This window comes from Sylvia atricapilla, chromosome 14, assembly GCF_009819655.1.
Source record: "Sylvia atricapilla isolate bSylAtr1 chromosome 14, bSylAtr1.pri, whole genome shotgun sequence".
NCBI classification, from domain to species: Eukaryota; Metazoa; Chordata; class Aves; order Passeriformes; family Sylviidae; genus Sylvia; species Sylvia atricapilla.
The window spans coordinates 1,812,055-1,829,600 of NC_089153.1; the positions used below are offsets into that span (position 1 = coordinate 1,812,055).

At 54.1% G+C, this 17,546-nt stretch overlaps 1 protein-coding gene across 2 annotated transcripts in view; it reads right to left on the bottom strand.

Moving 5' to 3' along the window:
* Positions 1-17,546, bottom strand: part of PCDH1 (protocadherin 1) — a 52,630-nt gene that overhangs the window by 12,283 nt on the left and 22,801 nt on the right. For both annotated transcript variants that reach the window (XM_066328880.1, XM_066328881.1), the window contains exon 4: positions 12,911-13,130. In XM_066328880.1, the coding sequence (XP_066184977.1) occupies positions 12,911-13,130 (220 nt within the window). The remainder of the gene's footprint in view (positions 1-12,910; positions 13,131-17,546) is intronic.

Below are 17,546 nucleotides of genomic sequence, written 5' to 3' on the forward strand. Positions count from 1 at the left end.
ACAGCCCGCCTGGAGCCCTTGTGGAGCAGCCTGGGAATGGGAGCACCGGCCTGGGGAGCAGCTGAGAAAGGGGCTCAGCTGCAGAAAAGGAGGTTCAGGCAGATCTTTGTGGCTCTGCACAGCTCCCTGACAGGAGAGGGCAGACAGGGGACATCAGGAACTGCTCCCAGGGGACAGGGATAGGATGAGTGGCCGCAAGTTGCACCAGGAGAGGTTCAAGATGGACATCAGGGAAAATTTCTTTGAGGATAAGGATGGAAAAGGCCTGGCAGAGCTGTCAGGGCAGTGGTGGAGTCACCCTGGAGCCACGTGGATGGCTTTGTCACCCTCAAAGCCACGTGGATGTGGCACTTGGGGACAGGGGTTAGTGGTGGTTTTGGCAGTGCTGGGGGAACAGTTTGACTGGATGACCCCCGAGGTTTTTTCCAACCTTAATTCCATGATTCTGTGCAAAGGGTGGTTTCTCCCGCCCCCTGCTCGTGTCCTAATCACACAAGCCAGTGTTAGCGGGCAATATTTGTACTTTTTAAAATCAATTTTCAGCAGGGCCAGTTCTCTCACCTCACCTACAGCCACGGGGCGCACTCCAAGGAGCACCAGTTCATGTGCTCAGGGATTTGGGAACACTGGCCTGGCTTTGTGAATCCTCTCCAGTGTTTGCTCCTTGGTGGCTGCCTCTCATTGTTCCCGGGTATTAAAGCTCTTGTGTCAAGGAGAAAAGAAGTGGCGTTCGCATGTCTGCCTTTGAACAAAACCATTGTTCAGCTCCATCAACAATTTAATAATCCTTCCCCGGCAGGACAATGGCTGGGGGGAAATCGTTGATGCAGGGGGGCAGGAGCCACAGAGCCAAGTGCTGTTCCCGGCCTTTGAAGTCAGGGAGGTGTTTAAGTGACAAAAGAAATCACAAGTTTATGAAAAGGGCTCATCTCAAGGAGGGGATCTGCAAACAAAGGGAACCGAGACCACTCGGAGGGAAGCAGAGAAGGGAGAAGGAAGAGCCCTTGGAAGAGAGTCAAGCCAAACCCCAAGGAAACCGGGAGAGGAAATGACAGTATGGATTTGCATGTGGACGCTTTGTTTCCTTGCCACCGATCTTTCCTGGGCTGCTTCCGAGGAAAGGGAGCACCCTTACATCACTCCAGCTCTTTTACAGCCTGTCCTGAGCCCGCCTGAGCTGTCCTGCAGACACTGAGGGGGAGGAGGGAGATGCCTGCAGGAATTTTCGGTGGCTGTGAGAAGGATCAGAGGACGGGCACTAAATGCAGGGTGAGGCTCCTGGGCTGTGCAGACGGGGAAATGTCTGTCCCCGATGGAGGCACACCGAGCCCTAGGGAACAAAACCCACCTGAAATCCCACACACAGCAGCCCAGGTAGCCTTAGGGCAGGGACACGGCCGGGGAACTCGGCAGGAATGATCCCACACCAAACGGGGCCGTTTCCCTGCTGATTGCTCGGAGCTGCAGAGCCCGAGCCCCCGGACTGCCGAGCCCCTTTCTCCGCAGTGCAGCCGTGCCACAAAGCAGCAGAAAACGCTCCTTATTGACGCCTCCAACGCCCACGGACTGCCAGGCTGGAAATCTGCAGTGGGAGCGCCACGGGGAGAGGTTTTGTGGCTGGCACGTGGCAGGAGCAGCGCCGGTCACATCCTCCCGTGGTGCGGGCAAAATCCACCCCAAGAAATGAACCTTGCCGCTTGAATTGGACCATCTGCCCGCCTGCTGTGATTCCCCAGCAAGCACTGAAAGGATCCTGCCCTAATGGCCAGGGCTGGGGAGAAATCCCCTTCTCCTGGAAAAGCGGGAGGGATCAGCACCAAGGAGCTGAAGGCGCAAACACGGGATACGGGGAAGTTTAGGAATGGGGCAGCTTGCTGATGACTCATTTGGGAAAAAAACCCCAAAATACCGATCCTGATGAATTTTGCTGTGCCCTGTGTTTGTTTTTAGGATGGCAGCAAGAAGCCCTTGCGGGAAAGCAGGGAAAAGACGGATAATCGCTTCCGATCGGGAAGATCAACTTCCAGCTACCCCTGGGTGCTGCAGTTTACACGCTGCTGGAGGAGAGATGCAATAAAGTTTGCACCACTCGAGGGAGGCCCGCCAGAGGCAGTCCTAAAGGCTGCCATGAATAAAACACACTTTAAAGAGCCAGCGAGGATTACAAAATCCTAAAATCCAGGCGGGACAAGCGGGATACATCATCCCCCACCCCCACATCAGAGGCAGGTTGGCAAAGGGGATTTGCCCAGAGCACAGCGCCAGGCAGCAGCAGGATGATCACGAGAAGATTTGGATTTCACGGTCCAACAGAGATGGATGAAAATTTCCAGAATCGGTCCAAGGGCATCATTTTTAGCAGTTATTTTTCCAAAGGGAGGAGACTGGCAAGAGCAGGTCTGCTCCTCATGCGAGGGAAAATCCATGTGCAGCACGGAGCAGAGCGGCGTCTGTGCCCAGGTGGGGAGCTCCGAGGGATCCGCGACTGGAGAGGTCCAGGCCGGCAATTGACCCTCTGAAGGAAGCCGTACATCATCATTAAAGAGCTCCGCGTCCCGGGGGACCCGGAGGCAAAACAACCCCGGCGCTGCTGTCCCGGTGCGGGAGCAAACAGGGCTCCGGGAATGACAAATGGAATGAGCGTGGGCGGCGGGGTTTACCTGCAGCCCCGAGCACGGGAAGGGCTCGGGATCCGCTCCTCAGGGAAGCTGATAGGGGAACAATAGCCTGCAAGTGGTATTGTTTGCAGGAAAGGCGAGATATTTGCCTTTTCTCGCTGATGTTGCTGCATCTCTGTGGGGGCCCCTTCCTGCGTGGCTAATAAACAGCAAGACGCCAGACGTGCAATAGAAAAAAATTCCTTTGGCTTTGATTCGTTTTCTTTCTGGATAGAGTCAGCCTTACTTTTGTCAAGATCCCTGTTGTCTGTGTAATTTCATCTAGAGATCCTCAAGGAGCAGAGATCTCCACATCACTCCTAGTTTAATATCTCGGTTTGAGCTGGCATATATTCCAGCAATAATTTATACAGCCAAAGAAGGGGGAGAAGAAAAAATTACTTCTGTCTAATTGGCATTACACTAATTACCAGCAAAATACATCAGGAAAATATCACATCTCCTCAGTCTCTGTCATTTTGCATTCCCTGCTCCATTTTCTCTTTCCTCGGCAGCAATAAAACAACACAAACGCCATTCCGACATCCCTGAGCAGGGATCACATCCTGACCTCCTCCTCCTCCTTCTCCTGCCACCTCCTTGTTTCCTTACAGCCAGGCAGGTTGTTCTAACCCAGACACACACAGCTGTTCCTGGAACCTGAGCATTCCAGCACCCTGCTCTTCCCTGCTGGATCCCTTCCCCAGCCTCTCCCACGCTTCTTGTCCCGAGGGTTCATCCTGGAATAGCATTTTATACCTGAGTAATACAGAGCACAGACTACAGCAGAGTCACAGGTCTCACCCATGGGCCACCTGAGCTGGTTTATTCCTGATTCACAGCATCCCTACCAGTCTACCGCAAATTATTGGAAAAATGATGTTATTTTAGGCTGACAACACCAATCTCATGCTGGAGTAAAGGTGCCAAATGTAAATCCAAGCATGTCCAAGACCTACCAGGAGCAGAGTCCTCCTCACCCAGCTCATTCTGAGCTCCCTGACAGACAAGAGCCCTGGAACAGGGCACTTTGGAGGGATCCTTCCCTGTTCTTGTCCCCCAAGCCCAGGAACGAGGTCTGCATGTTTGTTTTTAGGGATACAGCCCTGGAAGGAGCATCCAGGCAGGACTCGATGTCCATGACACCCTGGGAGATTTCCATGCTCCCACCAGTGAGGTTCAGCCCTCGTTTTCCACGAGGATTGAGGCTGAAATGCCTCACAGGGATCATTTGGGAACCTTGTACCCCGTTCAGAGGCACAAGCCCCTCTCCATCCCACTGGGGACAGCACACACAGACAGTGTTCCCTGCGTGTCTCTCCTGGGACAACGGAGCCTTCCAGCCACCAACACAACAATCTCCCCCCTTCCTGCTTCTTGGAAGCTTCTTGTCCTGCTCAGAGGTGCTGGAAAGGGAGCCCAGCTCTGGCCACACTGGCCAGGGAACAAGGACTGAGCCCCACGTGGCCGCTGTTGTGTCCCTGAGCGAAGCGTGGCCGCCTCAGCTCCCGGGAAATGAGCCCTGGATGCTGGCAGGGAGCTGAGCTCTCGGAAAGGAGAGGCAAACGCAGGGGCTGCCACGGTTTGATAACCTCTGAGGCACGGCAGCCTATCCCTGGGATGGCTGGCCACATCCATGACTAATGGGAGATTTATGGAGTGTCCTCTCCGCCGGGGAAGCGCAGCACTGGCGTTCCAGCCACTTAACGGAGGGGACTTCAAATCAGGATGGATGAGAGCCCGTGGGAAGGAGACAGGAAGAGAGATTCTTTAATGGTGAGAGCACAAAGGATCAAATCCCGGGGAAGAGCCAACAACTGAGACTGACACCTGACCTGTCTCAACAGCAGAGCTGCCATTGATTTCACCGGGGACAGGGATGAATCCCTTATCCTCCATCTCCTGCCGGCGAGAGGGATTTTCCATGTGAGGGATCCACACCTGACCGATCCTTCAAACTCAGCCACCTGCTATTTTTATGAGAAAGAAACCGCGGTGTGGAGTCCACAGCAAGCTCAAATGGGAGACTTTGTAAGCTCCTCTGGCATTAAGTTTAAATCCCACTCTAATGCAGGTCCCTTGCACGGGCAGAGGCAGGCAGGTTTATGGAGACATTCCCGAGCATTGGGAGGCAGATAAAGGGGGAATAACTGCGGTAGATCACACAGGAGCTGGAAATGGCACGTCAAATTACTTCAAAAGGAGCTTTCTAAGGAAGCAGGTCTTTGAAAACAACAAATAGTCTGGAGCTGCTGAGGGATCCTGCCTGTCTGTTGCTTTTACACTCGGTGGCTTTTTCTGGTTTAGACGTGTTCTAAAGCTGAATGCCAAGCTCAGAATCCCTGCCTCCCGCAGAATCCCGGCTTCCTGCAAGTTCAGCTCTTTGTGGAGCCACGGAGCAGGCAGGGTGGGAAAGCTGCTCTGTCTGGAGAGCAAAAATGGCCAAGAAATGTGACCCAGCAAAACCTCAGCCTGGTCACTCCCCTGTCCAGTTGACCATGGAGCTGTGCTGGAGCAGCGGGATGGCACAGGAACAGGAGTGAGCCAACCCAGACAGAGAGGAGGACCTTCCTATTCTGCTCCCAAAACACACAGAGGGTTGTGGCTCAAGAGAAATCATCATTTCCATTCCTGGCTGTCTCCCACCTGTCCAAAGGAACGGCAGCAGGTCCCAAGTTCAAGCGTGTGTTTTAAAATGGGCTGGGAAAGACAAAAGAAGAGCCTGAAGCAGCTTCACCTAACCCCTCACTGGAAAATGAGGGGTTGTCCTCTCTGGAGAGGAACATGGGACAAGCAAAGGAGGGCCCCATCCTCCTGTTCCCATCGAGGATCTAATTCGGAAAACTCTTCCTGGAACTGGGTTTAACGAACTCGAGCTAAAGCCACGAATAGTTGGAGGCTGATGTAAATTATTTTTGGGAAATCGACTTTCTACCAAAGAAGGGATGTTGAGATTGGGCCCAGAGATAAGAATAGCTGTGCATGACCATTTGCATGGGCATTTGCATCGGAATTTGCAACCGTTGCCAGGGAAAAGGAAAATGTCAAGTCCTGTGTGGGTTGGGTTCCCCGTTTTAATGTCACTGGGGTCATGTTCTGCCAGGTGAGAACCCTTTCCCAGGCCTGCTGAGGTGGAATGTGATGGAAAATGTTCCTGCCTCGGACTGGAGGAGTTTCATGACACAGCTGGGCCTCCCTTGTCAGGGAGATGGGAAATAATCCCTTCCCTGGGACAGCAGAATTTGCCTTCCCTCAAGGAGCTCATTTATAATTCCTAGCTAAAAACTTCCATATTCCCATTTGTTTGTAGCTGATTCCCTTAAGGAAAGTCTCAAAGTTTGCCATGGAGCTGCCTGAGCCTAGCAGTGGGTCCAAGGAGCGGGGTGAGTTTGGGGTCAGCAGCTCCCAGCCCCGGGGGCTCTGCAGGATTGCACAGTGAGGGCAGGGGCAGCTCCCCGAGGGGACAGCACCATCCTGGGGAGTGCTTCCAGAGGGAAGGAGGAGTAAAGATCAGGAAAAAAGATAGAATTTTCTCCACTCAGTAAATTCAGAGCAGGATGAATGTGAAGGACGTAACACAAGCAAAGGGGCATTGGTGGATTTCCACCGGCTTGCCACAGACAGCAAGAGGGAATGGAAGAGATCCCAGCCCAGCCCAGGAGCACAAAACCCAGCAGAAAACACCCAAAATCCAATCCTGAATGCAGCAGGCTCATACAGAGTCATGGAGACCTAGATATTCTCCAAGAGGACACCTTCCCACTGAAATACGGAGTTTTTGTCTCTCGGGCGTTGACTCTGAGTGACTGCACTGCCTGGACCTTTCACAACCACACCTCAGGGCTCAGGGACAGAAAAGGGGAAAAAACCCAACCAGAATCCAACAGGGAAGTTTGGGTTCTTCAAATAACTTCTCTAAAGATGTCCAGGATCCGTCAAGGATCTTTGGAGAACTCGAGGACAGCCTTATGTGTGCGCTACCACATAATCCTGTGAGGCAAGAGAGGCAGATAAATTATTACAGCTATTTCGGACAACGTCTGAAGCGAGGAGCAGCCTTCTTAGAAGGTCTTGAGAGGATTAAAGGCACTCTCTGGAGCTGGGAGCAATGGGTTTGCTCCTGGGGCAGGGGAGCAGCCGTGCCCTGTTTACCCCGGGCTCCTGGGGACAATTAAGGGAGATGACCTGGCTGGTGGCAGGACAACTGCCCTGCCCTGAGCAGCTCTGGCGTAAGAGTCTGCCCAGACACGGCTGCTGGAAAACATGGAAAATAAGGAAATAGGGCTGGAATTACAGCTCAGGCAGAAATGTTGAAACCGGGATGGGGTAATCCAGGGCGATTTGCAATCTGCTGGATGTTGCCTGTCCTGATAAAAATCTTTTCCCAGCAGTGATTAAGCAAATCAGGAGCGAGTTTTGAGGATGAACCAACTTTAAGTGTGGAAAGGAGAGAAGGTCCCATTTTTTTCTGAAGAAATGCAGGTGCTGAGGATTGCTGAGGGACCCAGAGAGAATTTCCAGAGGCAGATGAGGAGCAGAACGTGGTCACAAAGAATGTGGACGCCCTAAATGCAGGCAGGAGTGAGAGCTGCTGCAGGACAAAAGGAATTCCAGCCCTGAAGTGTTTAAAAAGGGCTGAAGATCAGTTACAAAAACCCCAAACCCACAATGTCTCAGCTAGAGAGGAGTCCGAGCAGCTGCCAGACCTCAGCTCAGCTGGGCAGATGTGTGACCTGCTGGATCCCAGTCAGCAAAGACCAGGAATGGCATGGAGTCCCACATCCCAGACAAAGCCCACTCCAAAGCATTCCTCAGCCTCTGCAACAAAGCAGAAGTGCTGCATGGTAGATTTGGAAAGAAAACAACCGAACAAAAAACAACTCCACAGACTGCAAATGTGCCTGGAACTCTTTCTGCAAGACAAAAGGGACATTTAAAGATAATGTAGGAAAAAGAGAATAGGTTTTAAGATCTAGAGGAGTCTCTGTGCCAGGGAAGGAGACAGAATGTAATTTTTTTGTCCCATCTGTTGGCTGCGAGGAATTGAACAACAATCGCAGTGAGAACCTTAAAAAGCAGCTCATGACTGGCACTAAAGCAGAGGCAGGAGGCAGTGACTGCCCAGGGCTGCAAATCCATCCTCGTGGTGAGCAGGAAAGGAGGATGGTTGGCTTGGGAATACTCTAAGCCTTCCACCTTCTCAAGGAGCTCAGAGCTGGGGGTGCTCAGCACTGAGAAAACTCCAGGGAGAGCTCAGAGCCCCTGCCAGGGGCTAAGGGGGCTCCAGGAGAGCTGGAGAGGGACTGGGGACAAGGGCTGGAGGGACAGGACACAGGGAATGGCTTCCCACTGCCAGAGGGCAGGGCTGGATGGGACATTGGGCAGGAATTGTTCCCTGGCAGGGTGGGCAGGCCCTGGCACAGGGTGCCCAGAGCAGCTCTGCCCCTGGATCTCTGGCAGTGCCCAAGGCCAGGCTGGAGCAGCCTGGGATAAGGAAAAGGTGTCCTAGCCCATGGCAGGGGCTGGGACTGGATGGGTTTTAATGTTCTTTCCAAGCCAAACCATTCCATGATCCCACGGCCCTGCAGGGTGCACACACAGCCAGGTGCAGCCACATTTCCATGCCATGGTCACACTGTGAACACAAACACTCCCAGACACATCATCCCTGCACCTGGAGCTGCTGTGGATGTCACCAAGTGCTGCTGGGGGGCTGTGGGACATCACCTGGACACATCCAACCCAGCAAAAGCTTGAGGGGAAATTGGAGACCATGCAGAGAGGAATATGAGCTGGAGGAACGGAAGGCTTGAACTATAATCAGAAGTTAGCAAAGAGGAGGAGGGAAACTTCTCCCCAGACTGCCTCTGCAAGGGTTGCCAAAAAGCACCACACACATCCAAGATGTGCCAGATGTTGCTGCTGCCCAGGAATGAGGCTGCAGGTCTGTGGTGGTGGCAGCAGCAGATGGCAATGGCTGGGAGGAGCGCGAGGAAGGGTGGGAGGAGAGGAAGAGAGACCCAGCTGCCAAAATCTCTTGCCTTGGCTCTGCTCACAGGGAGGGACTTGACTCAGTTTTCTTTCAAAGGGATCTTTAAATGTTGAGTTGCCTGAATGGGATCTCCGAGTACACACCAGGAGAGGGAATTCTGGTGTTGTGGGACTCAGTGGGAAGAAAAGGGAGGAGCTGAAGCAGAGTTTAAGTGTAGACTGGTGAACCTGGGAGCAGAGAGGACCTTCCACTGGGAGGGCTCACCTGGCGTCTCACACACTGTGCTAACAAAGTGGGAATTCCTGAAGGGATGCTCCCAGCAGAAATCATGGGCTGGGATTTCATGGCTGTGTCACACACGGGTAAGACAAGCTGCTCCTTCTAGCTTTGCACTGCATCCCTCTAAATCTTCCCTGAAACCACGGAAACCCTGGGCTGGTGGGGTTTTATTGAGCCCAGCAGCCAAACCCGGGAAGAGGCGTCTCCATCCATCCACTCCAGCCGTGCCGAGGGGTTGGGAGGGCTGGGACAGCACCAGGAAAGGCTGGGCTTGGCAAAGCCCTGCTGATGAGGGTTTGAAATCAGCTCTGCCACAAAGTCCCAAAGCCAAGCTCTGCTCCTGCCTCGTACCTCAGCAGCAGCCTGGCTCTGGCATTCCTGCCTCTGGAGCACCAGGATCCCGACAGGGCAGAGGGAGGAGCTGCAGCTCATCCAGGGTCACCCAGAGCAAGCAGCCACCTCTGAAAAATGCAAATTGCCATTTCCTATTTCATTCCCCACCTATGGCGGAGTTTCTTCCCTGGAACTGTGAAGATAAACTCATGAACATCTGGGAAGTGCAGATCCTACGGCACCGAGAGTGTTGGGAAAGCTCATGAGGTGTTGTTAATTCCATACTCTGATCAGGGTTGTAACTGCATGCATTAAAAATGGCATGGGGTCTCCACTTCAAATAACAGCCATAAAACAGATTTTGGGGGTGGAAAAACACGAATCAGAAATGCCTCATCCAATAAATCACAATCTCAGACACATTCGCACCACACAGGGACAGAGGGAAAACAGGCTCAGGGTAACAATTCCTAAATTGCTCATGCTCAGTCCTGAAATCCTGTTAAATTCCCTTGATGGCTGAGGGAGGGTGACTGGCACTGCCCCCATCCAAGCCCTGCGTGCACTGTGGCAGCAGGGCAGAGCCTCCACGGAGCACCAGCACTCCCAGGCTCCTTCCAACCAAAGCAAATCTGGGATCTGGGGGGAACAGATGTCTTTGGGAAAAGCACCGGGTGGCCAAGCAGGAGACTGAGCTTCATTCCCAGCTCACCGTGCCCCACCAAGGTGGGGAACAGCTCAGGGAAGTGATGGGGAGGGAGCGGTTGGCAGTGAGGGAAAATAGCAGGGATGACAAACGCCCGTGATGACTGAGGAGCTGCCACGTCAGTGCCAAGCTCCTGGAGAAGTCTTCACCAGAACCAGCGTAATTCCTCCTGCAAAGGGCCTGGCTCAGCCCCTGCAATACAGCATTTTACTGCAGTCTGCACAGCAGAAAGGGTCCAAAAAAGGAGGACACTGAGATGTGTGTTAATCAAGTGAAGAACCATCTACAAAGAAAAGGCATGGATCTGTCTTCCAGTTGAAAAGCTATAAATAGCCTTGCATACTTGCTTATCAGATTGGTTCGGCTGCAGGGATAATCTCCTGGAGAAAGCAATGGAAGCCCTGTTATGTTGGATATTTATAACCAGATGAAAGCTGAGAAAATGCACAGCCGTGTCAGCCTGGCGCTCGTGCCGGGGATGGGGGAGCGGGATCCAGCGCGGCTCCGCGGCTTAACAGAAGGTCAAGAACGGCTTAGGCTGCCCAAAAACCCAAGATCAGATCTCTTTGAGGGGCTGGAGCTGCTGATGAAGCCAGGGCAAGGACATGATGGGACAGTCCCCAGAATGATGGTCCCACATGATTGGAGAGGCTTTGCAGGAAACAAGTCATGATCCTCCTCTGGACAAACAAGGCCTGGTTGGAAGCACGGATGTGGATGTGCCACACCTCGGGCAGGGGATGGAGCAAACAACTCTGGTGAGCTGATCTAACACCCCCAGCACCTCCTAATCCCCAAATCACCTGTTCCAGTGCCAGGGGTCCCCCACAGTCTGATTAGAGGATCACGACCCTGACCCCAGCTCCTCAGGTCCCCTCTGAAGTGCCATGACGATTATCTGCAGAGCACCAGGACCAGCTGGGGATAATGCTGCTGGATTCCCAAGAGCCCTGACCTGCCACGGCCTCTGCACCCAAAATAGGTCAGGACAGATGCTGGAGCCACTGGAGCCCAATTCCCAACCACTGCCATGGGAACAGAACCAAGACAGGACATTTTGGGGATGGAGAGAGGAGCAGTGTTCTGGTTCTGCCCTGGGAGCCTCTGCAGTGTCTGTACCACACATGGATCTGTGGATCCATGGGTCAGGGCAGGGGTGATTCCTGCTCTCCTGGGAGGTGAACATACACAAGGCACCTTGTGCCAGGACAGGGAGCTGTGATGCAGGGCAGGTTTGTGATGCTGTGGGCAGGGAGACATTCCTGGGGGCTCCAGGCAGTGTCCCTTGGCCTTCCTCAGCCTTGTTCATCCCTGTCAGGCACACAACAAACATTCCAAGGAATATCCCAAGACAATCCTCTCTCCATCTTCCAGGTGCTCCTCTCTCTTTCCCCTTTCTACTTTTAGTCCTGCTCCTTCCTCAACAGCTCCGAGTTTCCTGTCACATTCCAGGGCTCAGCCTTTCCTCTTCCAGGTCCATCAGCCCCATCACTTCACTGTATCCCTCAGCTCATCCATGAGGCATCTCCTTGCTCACCACCCTTCCAGCCTCTCTTCAGGGAAGCCCAGTACTGTTAGTTCATGCCAGGGCTCCAGGAACTCTCCAAGCTGCTCTCCCCAGGTGACTGACTGCCACTTCTCGGGAGAAAGTGATCTGCACAACACTCGTGGCAGGAGGGTGAATTTGGGAACCCCACCACGCCTTACTCCAGTGGTTGTAACACAGAGAACTCCAGTGTTACTCCAGGAATAACCTGGGAATTGGGAATAACCTGGGACCTGTCCATTTCCACAACAGAGGGACCCAGCAGGTTTGCAGCTCCCTAAAAACCAGCTGAACACACGCTCAGCCATCTTCCCACCACACACACACCTGTCCCAAAGGCAAGGATGCTCCCAGAAACATGAGGAGACTTCAGGAGAACCCTCTGCCACCTCCTCTTCTTCCCTCCCATAAGTTTCTTTGACCCTGCCACCTCACAGCCACCTCCCCTGGGGACACGAGCACAGAAGGCAGCAGGTACAGGAGAGAAGATGTTATGTGCACAGCCAGAGCCAAATCCAAGGGAGCAATGGGAGCTGGCCGGAGACGACAGCTGGGGGTGGGCTGCAGCCAGGCAGGGCAGCACAGAGGCAGCACAAGCAGCATGACCGCGGGTGCCATCGGGACAGGGGGAAGCAGCTCTCTGGCCGTGACCCCACAGACACCTCCGGGGCCTCCCAGGGGCAGCTGCACCCCACTGGGAGGTGACCTGAGGGGCATGGTGAAGGACACGTCGCTCTGGGGTTTGCCACCACACTCCATGAGCCTCCACCCCGCGGATCTCCCAGCCCAGCCTGTGCCACTAAACCTGCTCTGCCCCCCGCCATAGCTCTGACCCCAAACACACCTGGGGAGCTCCAGCACACCCCAACCCCCCTGCAGTGGGGACGGGCACCCGTGGGACCCCTGAGTGCGGCACACGAGCTCCCCACGGGCTGGGATACAGCCCCTCTGCTCACCCCTGGGCTGTCATCTCAGACCACCCTCTCGGTGGTCATTCTCTCTTTAGTCATCCCAAATCCACCTGTCCCCCCCCACCCACCTGCTTCCTGCCACACCCACCTCCTGCCACACCCACCTGCTTCCTGTCACACCCACCTACTTCCTGCCACACCCATCTCCTGCCACACCCACCTGTCCTCTGCCACACCCACCTGTCTCCTTGACTCTCTCCATCCCACAGCTCGCCCAGACCTCCCCTCCCTCACCCACCTCTGTCCTCCCCACCACTCCTTGCTGCTCTTGCATTGAGCCTCACCTCCATCCTCCCATCCCCACCAAGCCAAGCATGTCCCAGCTGAGCTCCGTGTCACCCACAGCGGGGACATGGATCATGGAGGACCAGGAGCCTTGGGGACAGGTCGCAGGGGAGGGGACAGGCGCGAGGGGCAGGCACATACCGTTCTCAGGGTGCTCCATCTCCCCGATGCTGCCATCGGGCGTGGTGCGCTCATAGTGGTCCTCGGGCAGGGCCAGGGGCCCGATGCGGGGCCCTGATGAAGATTTGCTGCTGGGGGTCTCGGATTCCTCCAGCCCACTGTCGTAGTAGCTGTGCTGGGAGGGGTCCTGCAGGTCCTGAGCCTGGCTGGCTGCAGAGAACGTCACTCGGCGATGAGGTAACTGCAGACAAAAGAGAAGCTGTTGCATCACCCACCCAGCAGGTGAAGGTAAAGCGTGGGGTTATCCAACTGACCCCATCCTCAGCCCCCAGAGCCCTCCTGACAGACCCAGCACCAGGCTCCAGCCCAGCCAAGAGCTCCCCATCACATGTATGGACACACTTTGCACGGTCCCTGTGCTCCCCCAACCCATCACTCTCCCTCCATGGCTGCGTCCCGGCCTCTTCTGTCACCCAGATGTCCCCTCCCGTGGCAGGACAGCTCTGGAAAGGTTTCCCCATCACCACAGCCTCCTGAATCATTGTCCCTACTCAGCAGGTTCCCAGCGTAACCCCAGAGCCTCGTGTGGCCAAAGCCACCCCAAAGCCTCTCTGATGGCATCACTGCCAACACAGAGCCACGGTGACATCCTCCCTCCCCTGCCGCCCGTGGCCTGACCCCATCTCCATCCTCAGGGTTCTCCACTCAGGGCCACCCCCAGCGCCGCTTTGGTGTGCTCGTTAAGCGTTTCAAAGACCCCACCTCACACTTCCCTCCCCAGCTCTGCCTCCTGCTCCGAGCAGCTCCCTGCCAGCAGCCGCTAAGCCACATCATTATCCCGCTCCAAATCCTTCCACCAAATCCTTCCTTGGCGTGATTACCAAGGAGTGGAGAGGGCAGCATGAGTTCAAGGGGCAAGAGCGAGGAATGAAACACAACCACCGAGAGCAAGGAAAAACCCACCACAATATTTCTCCACCAGAAACGCAGGAAGAAGCCCAAGACAGGAATTATTTGGTGGGGATCTGAAGGTGATGAGGTGAGAGAGGAGCCAACACATCGTTTAGGCTGAATACCTTTTTTGTGCTGGTGTCTTTACTACAAATCAGTGGCAATCAGGCGTCCCACACACAGCGAGCACCGGCCAGGAAGGGGAAGGAATTGAGACGAACAGAGGGAAGGAACACAGAGGGAGCATTTAGATGAGCTGCTTTAAGGTTGGTTGGACCTGATTAAATTCACCACAGATGCTTAGAGACCTGATTTAAGTAACTTCAGAGCTGTTAGGGCTGCTGCCTTTTTTTTTTTTTTTCCCAAGACTTTTTTTTTTCCTGAAGAATTTGTACAGAATCAGGGAGCTTCCAGAAGACTGGGAGCGAGCTAAAATAGTGCCTGTCTTTAATGATGAGAAAAAAGAAGAGCTGGAGAATTATAAAACAGTTAGCTTAATTTCAGTTCCTGGAAAAATACTGAAGCAGATAAAAGAACTCTTTGTAAGTACCTACAAGATAACAAGGAAATGAGTAACAGCCACTGTAGGTTTGTCACAAACAAACATGTCAAGCCATTGAACTCCTTCCTTTGAAAAGACAGCAGGCCTCGTGGAGGGAGGAGGAGCAGTAAATGTTCTAGCTCGACTTGAGGAATTTTTTTTTTTTTTGACACTGTTTTAGCTGATTTTCTCATAAGAAATGCAAGCAAGCAGTGGAGGTGCAGCATGGTACATCCCTGCCTGGGTAGTGTGGGTGCAAATCATTTGGAACTATGGAAATCATGGAAATGAAAGGCAAATCATTCGGCATCATGAAATCATGGAAAGTGTTTTTCCCAAAAGAAATTACTGCAGACAGTCTCTTCAGCTGGGATCATGGATCAAATTAAAGCTCTGAGTGCCCCGAGTCCATCGCTGGGATATGTTCTCATTAACTGCTGGCATGCAGATGTGGGATGGATCTGCAACATCTGCACCCTCGTGAGGAGTAATCACAGCTGGCTGAGGATCACTGCACATCACGGGCTGGGGATCCACCCCCGGTGCCAACCTCCCACCCAAAAATGCATCAATATCGGGATGTGTGAACGGGCTGGGTGTGCCAGCTCTGCTGGGTGCCAGGAGGCTGAGCTGGGCTCCAGTTCTGAGGAGAAGTTCTGCCCCGTTTCAGCAGAGAACAGACAAGCAGTTGTTAGAAAGCATGACAAAATATTAAAAAAAAAAAATGAAGAGAGAATAATTAGTTGAGGGAAGAGAAGGTTAAGGGTGAAAAGAAAAAGCCTCTGCTTGGGACCACTGGCAGATAAGAAGGAGTAACCTTACCCCTAGGGTTAATCACTATGGCAAAAACCCCACAGCGGTAGCTTTGGCCAAGTGCAGTCACAGAATCATGGCACGGTTTGAGCTGGGAGGGCCTTAAAGCTCATCTCATCCCACCCCTGCATGGGCAGGCACCTTCCACTACCCCAGGTGCCTCCAAACCTCGTCCAGCCTGGCCTTGGACTCTTCCAGGATGGGACACAGGCACCCTGTGCCCTTGGGTTGCCAGAGCAGAGGATGCAGCCCCTGTCACTAAGGCACAGCCAAGCCTCTCTCAGAGCGCTGTGGAGGAGCTGAGGACAAGGCAGCGCTTCCCAGCTTCCAAGGACCTTCTGGAGTCCCATCCCAGCTCCCAGGGATGGTGTAAAGCCTGGCACTGCCCTCCCCCCGCACGCTGCCCACCCTGCTGAGCCCGATTCCCTGCCTCGCCACGGCCCATCCCGAGCCCCTGTGTTCCCTCCGTGCTGGCAGAGGGGCCGGGCTGCTCGGGGCGCCGCAATAACGGGAATTATCCACCTCCAAAGCCTGTGACAGCCACCACCCCCCTGCCCGAGGGGCTCCATCCCCACTGCAGCGCTTTTACCTGAAAAAAAACAAACTCAAACCTCTAAATGTCACCTCCTGCCAGGCAGCCGTGGAAAGGGCTCCTCTCACTGCGGGGCAGCCAAGGCTTGTCCCCTGCAGCCCCCGGGCACTGGCATGGTGAGTGCCATCTCCCCTGTGCCCAGCCCCACCAGTGGGTGCCCCGGGGAGCTCTCCCCACAGCCCCGCTCCGCAGCCGTGGAAAGGCACGGAATCCATGTGTCTGTGCCTGGCAGGAGCTGGGCTTGGTGTGACCTTTCTGGGGGAGGTTCAAGAGCCTCTGAGCAGCAGCAGCCCCTGCACAAGGAGCTGCTTGCGCAGTGCAGTCGAGGCAGGGCAGGGCCTTCTGTTTGAGGAGCTGAGCACAGCAGGTCCAAGTCACAACCTGCAAACAGCAGATCTGTTTTGGGGCCCTCATCTTTGCTTGGCCCAGTTTTTCCCCGTTCCTCATCAGAGGTGACCTTTTCAAGTGCCATCTCACCAAGGCTTTCTCCAGCACCTTCCTGCCCCTCCACCTCGCAGGTTTTTCCACCTGAGGTCTGTGCCAGCCTCTTAACCCTGAGCTACTTGTGCAGCGTGACCCTTGGATCCATTTTAAAGCCAGCACTTCCCAGGATATCGGCCAGCATTCCCTGTTTCTCCGCACAGCTTTGTGCCGGGCTGCGTTAAAATGCACTTTGTTTAAATGGACCCAGTTTACCAAGCAATCTGGATTGCTCTGCATGACTGCGCCGTGCTCAGCACCCTCTCCCACTCCACCAGTCTCCGTGGCAGCCACAGGTTTATCAGCAGTGATTTCAGATTTCCTTCCAGCCCATTGATTACGGCGGTGAATGGCAGCGGGCACGGCGCCGCTGCTGAGGAGCAGCTCCAGGAGAACCTCGCATGAGGAATCCCAGCCAAACTTCCCTTCTCTAAGCTCTGGATAAACCAGATCTGCCTCACAATGCTGTGCTGAGAATCCCAGAATCCCAGGGAGGAAAAGGCCTCCAAGGTCATCGAGTCCAAGCTGTGCCTGATCCCAGCCCAGAGCACCGAGTGAACATCCAGGTGTTCCTTGGACACCTCCAGGGATGGGCACTCCAAACCTCCCTGGGCAGCTCCTCCCAATCCCTGACCACCTTTTCCATGACAAAATTCCTGCTGGTGTCCAACCTCAGAGCAGTGTTCATGCAAAAATATTCAAAATAATAGTAATGATAATGATAATGATAATGATAAACCCCCATTATCAACTGAGCACATCCATCAGTCTCCAGCTGCTCTGTACCCAACACAAACCAGCTCTGCCTCTCCAGCCCCACAGGAATGCCTGGAGCAGCCCTTGTTCCTCACGGAGGCCAGGACCATGCCTAAGGAAAGGTTTAAAAGCCAGACCTGTCACGTAATGCCAGTGCCCAGTGTCCCCTGCCATCAGCCACAGTGACTGACGTCAGTGCTATTTCCATCAGCCATTCCCTGCTTTAGCCATTAATCCAGTTGTTCCCTGGGGCTGCCGAGGACAGTGAGCACTGCACGGCCCCAGCCAGCTCTTCCAGCTGCTCGTGGCATCACTGCCCTCCCAGTCCTGCCCATCCCGGCCTCCTCAGCTCCATGGACACCTCCGGAGCAGAGACATTCCCACTCTTTGATATTAATTATTCCATCCAATTATGTCAAAGATCTCTATTTTCAATGCCTTTGCTGGTTCCCACCACATGGGCAGGTCCCACATCCTACATTGTTATGTCTCAGCCCAAATTACTCCAACTATTTAGTCAATAC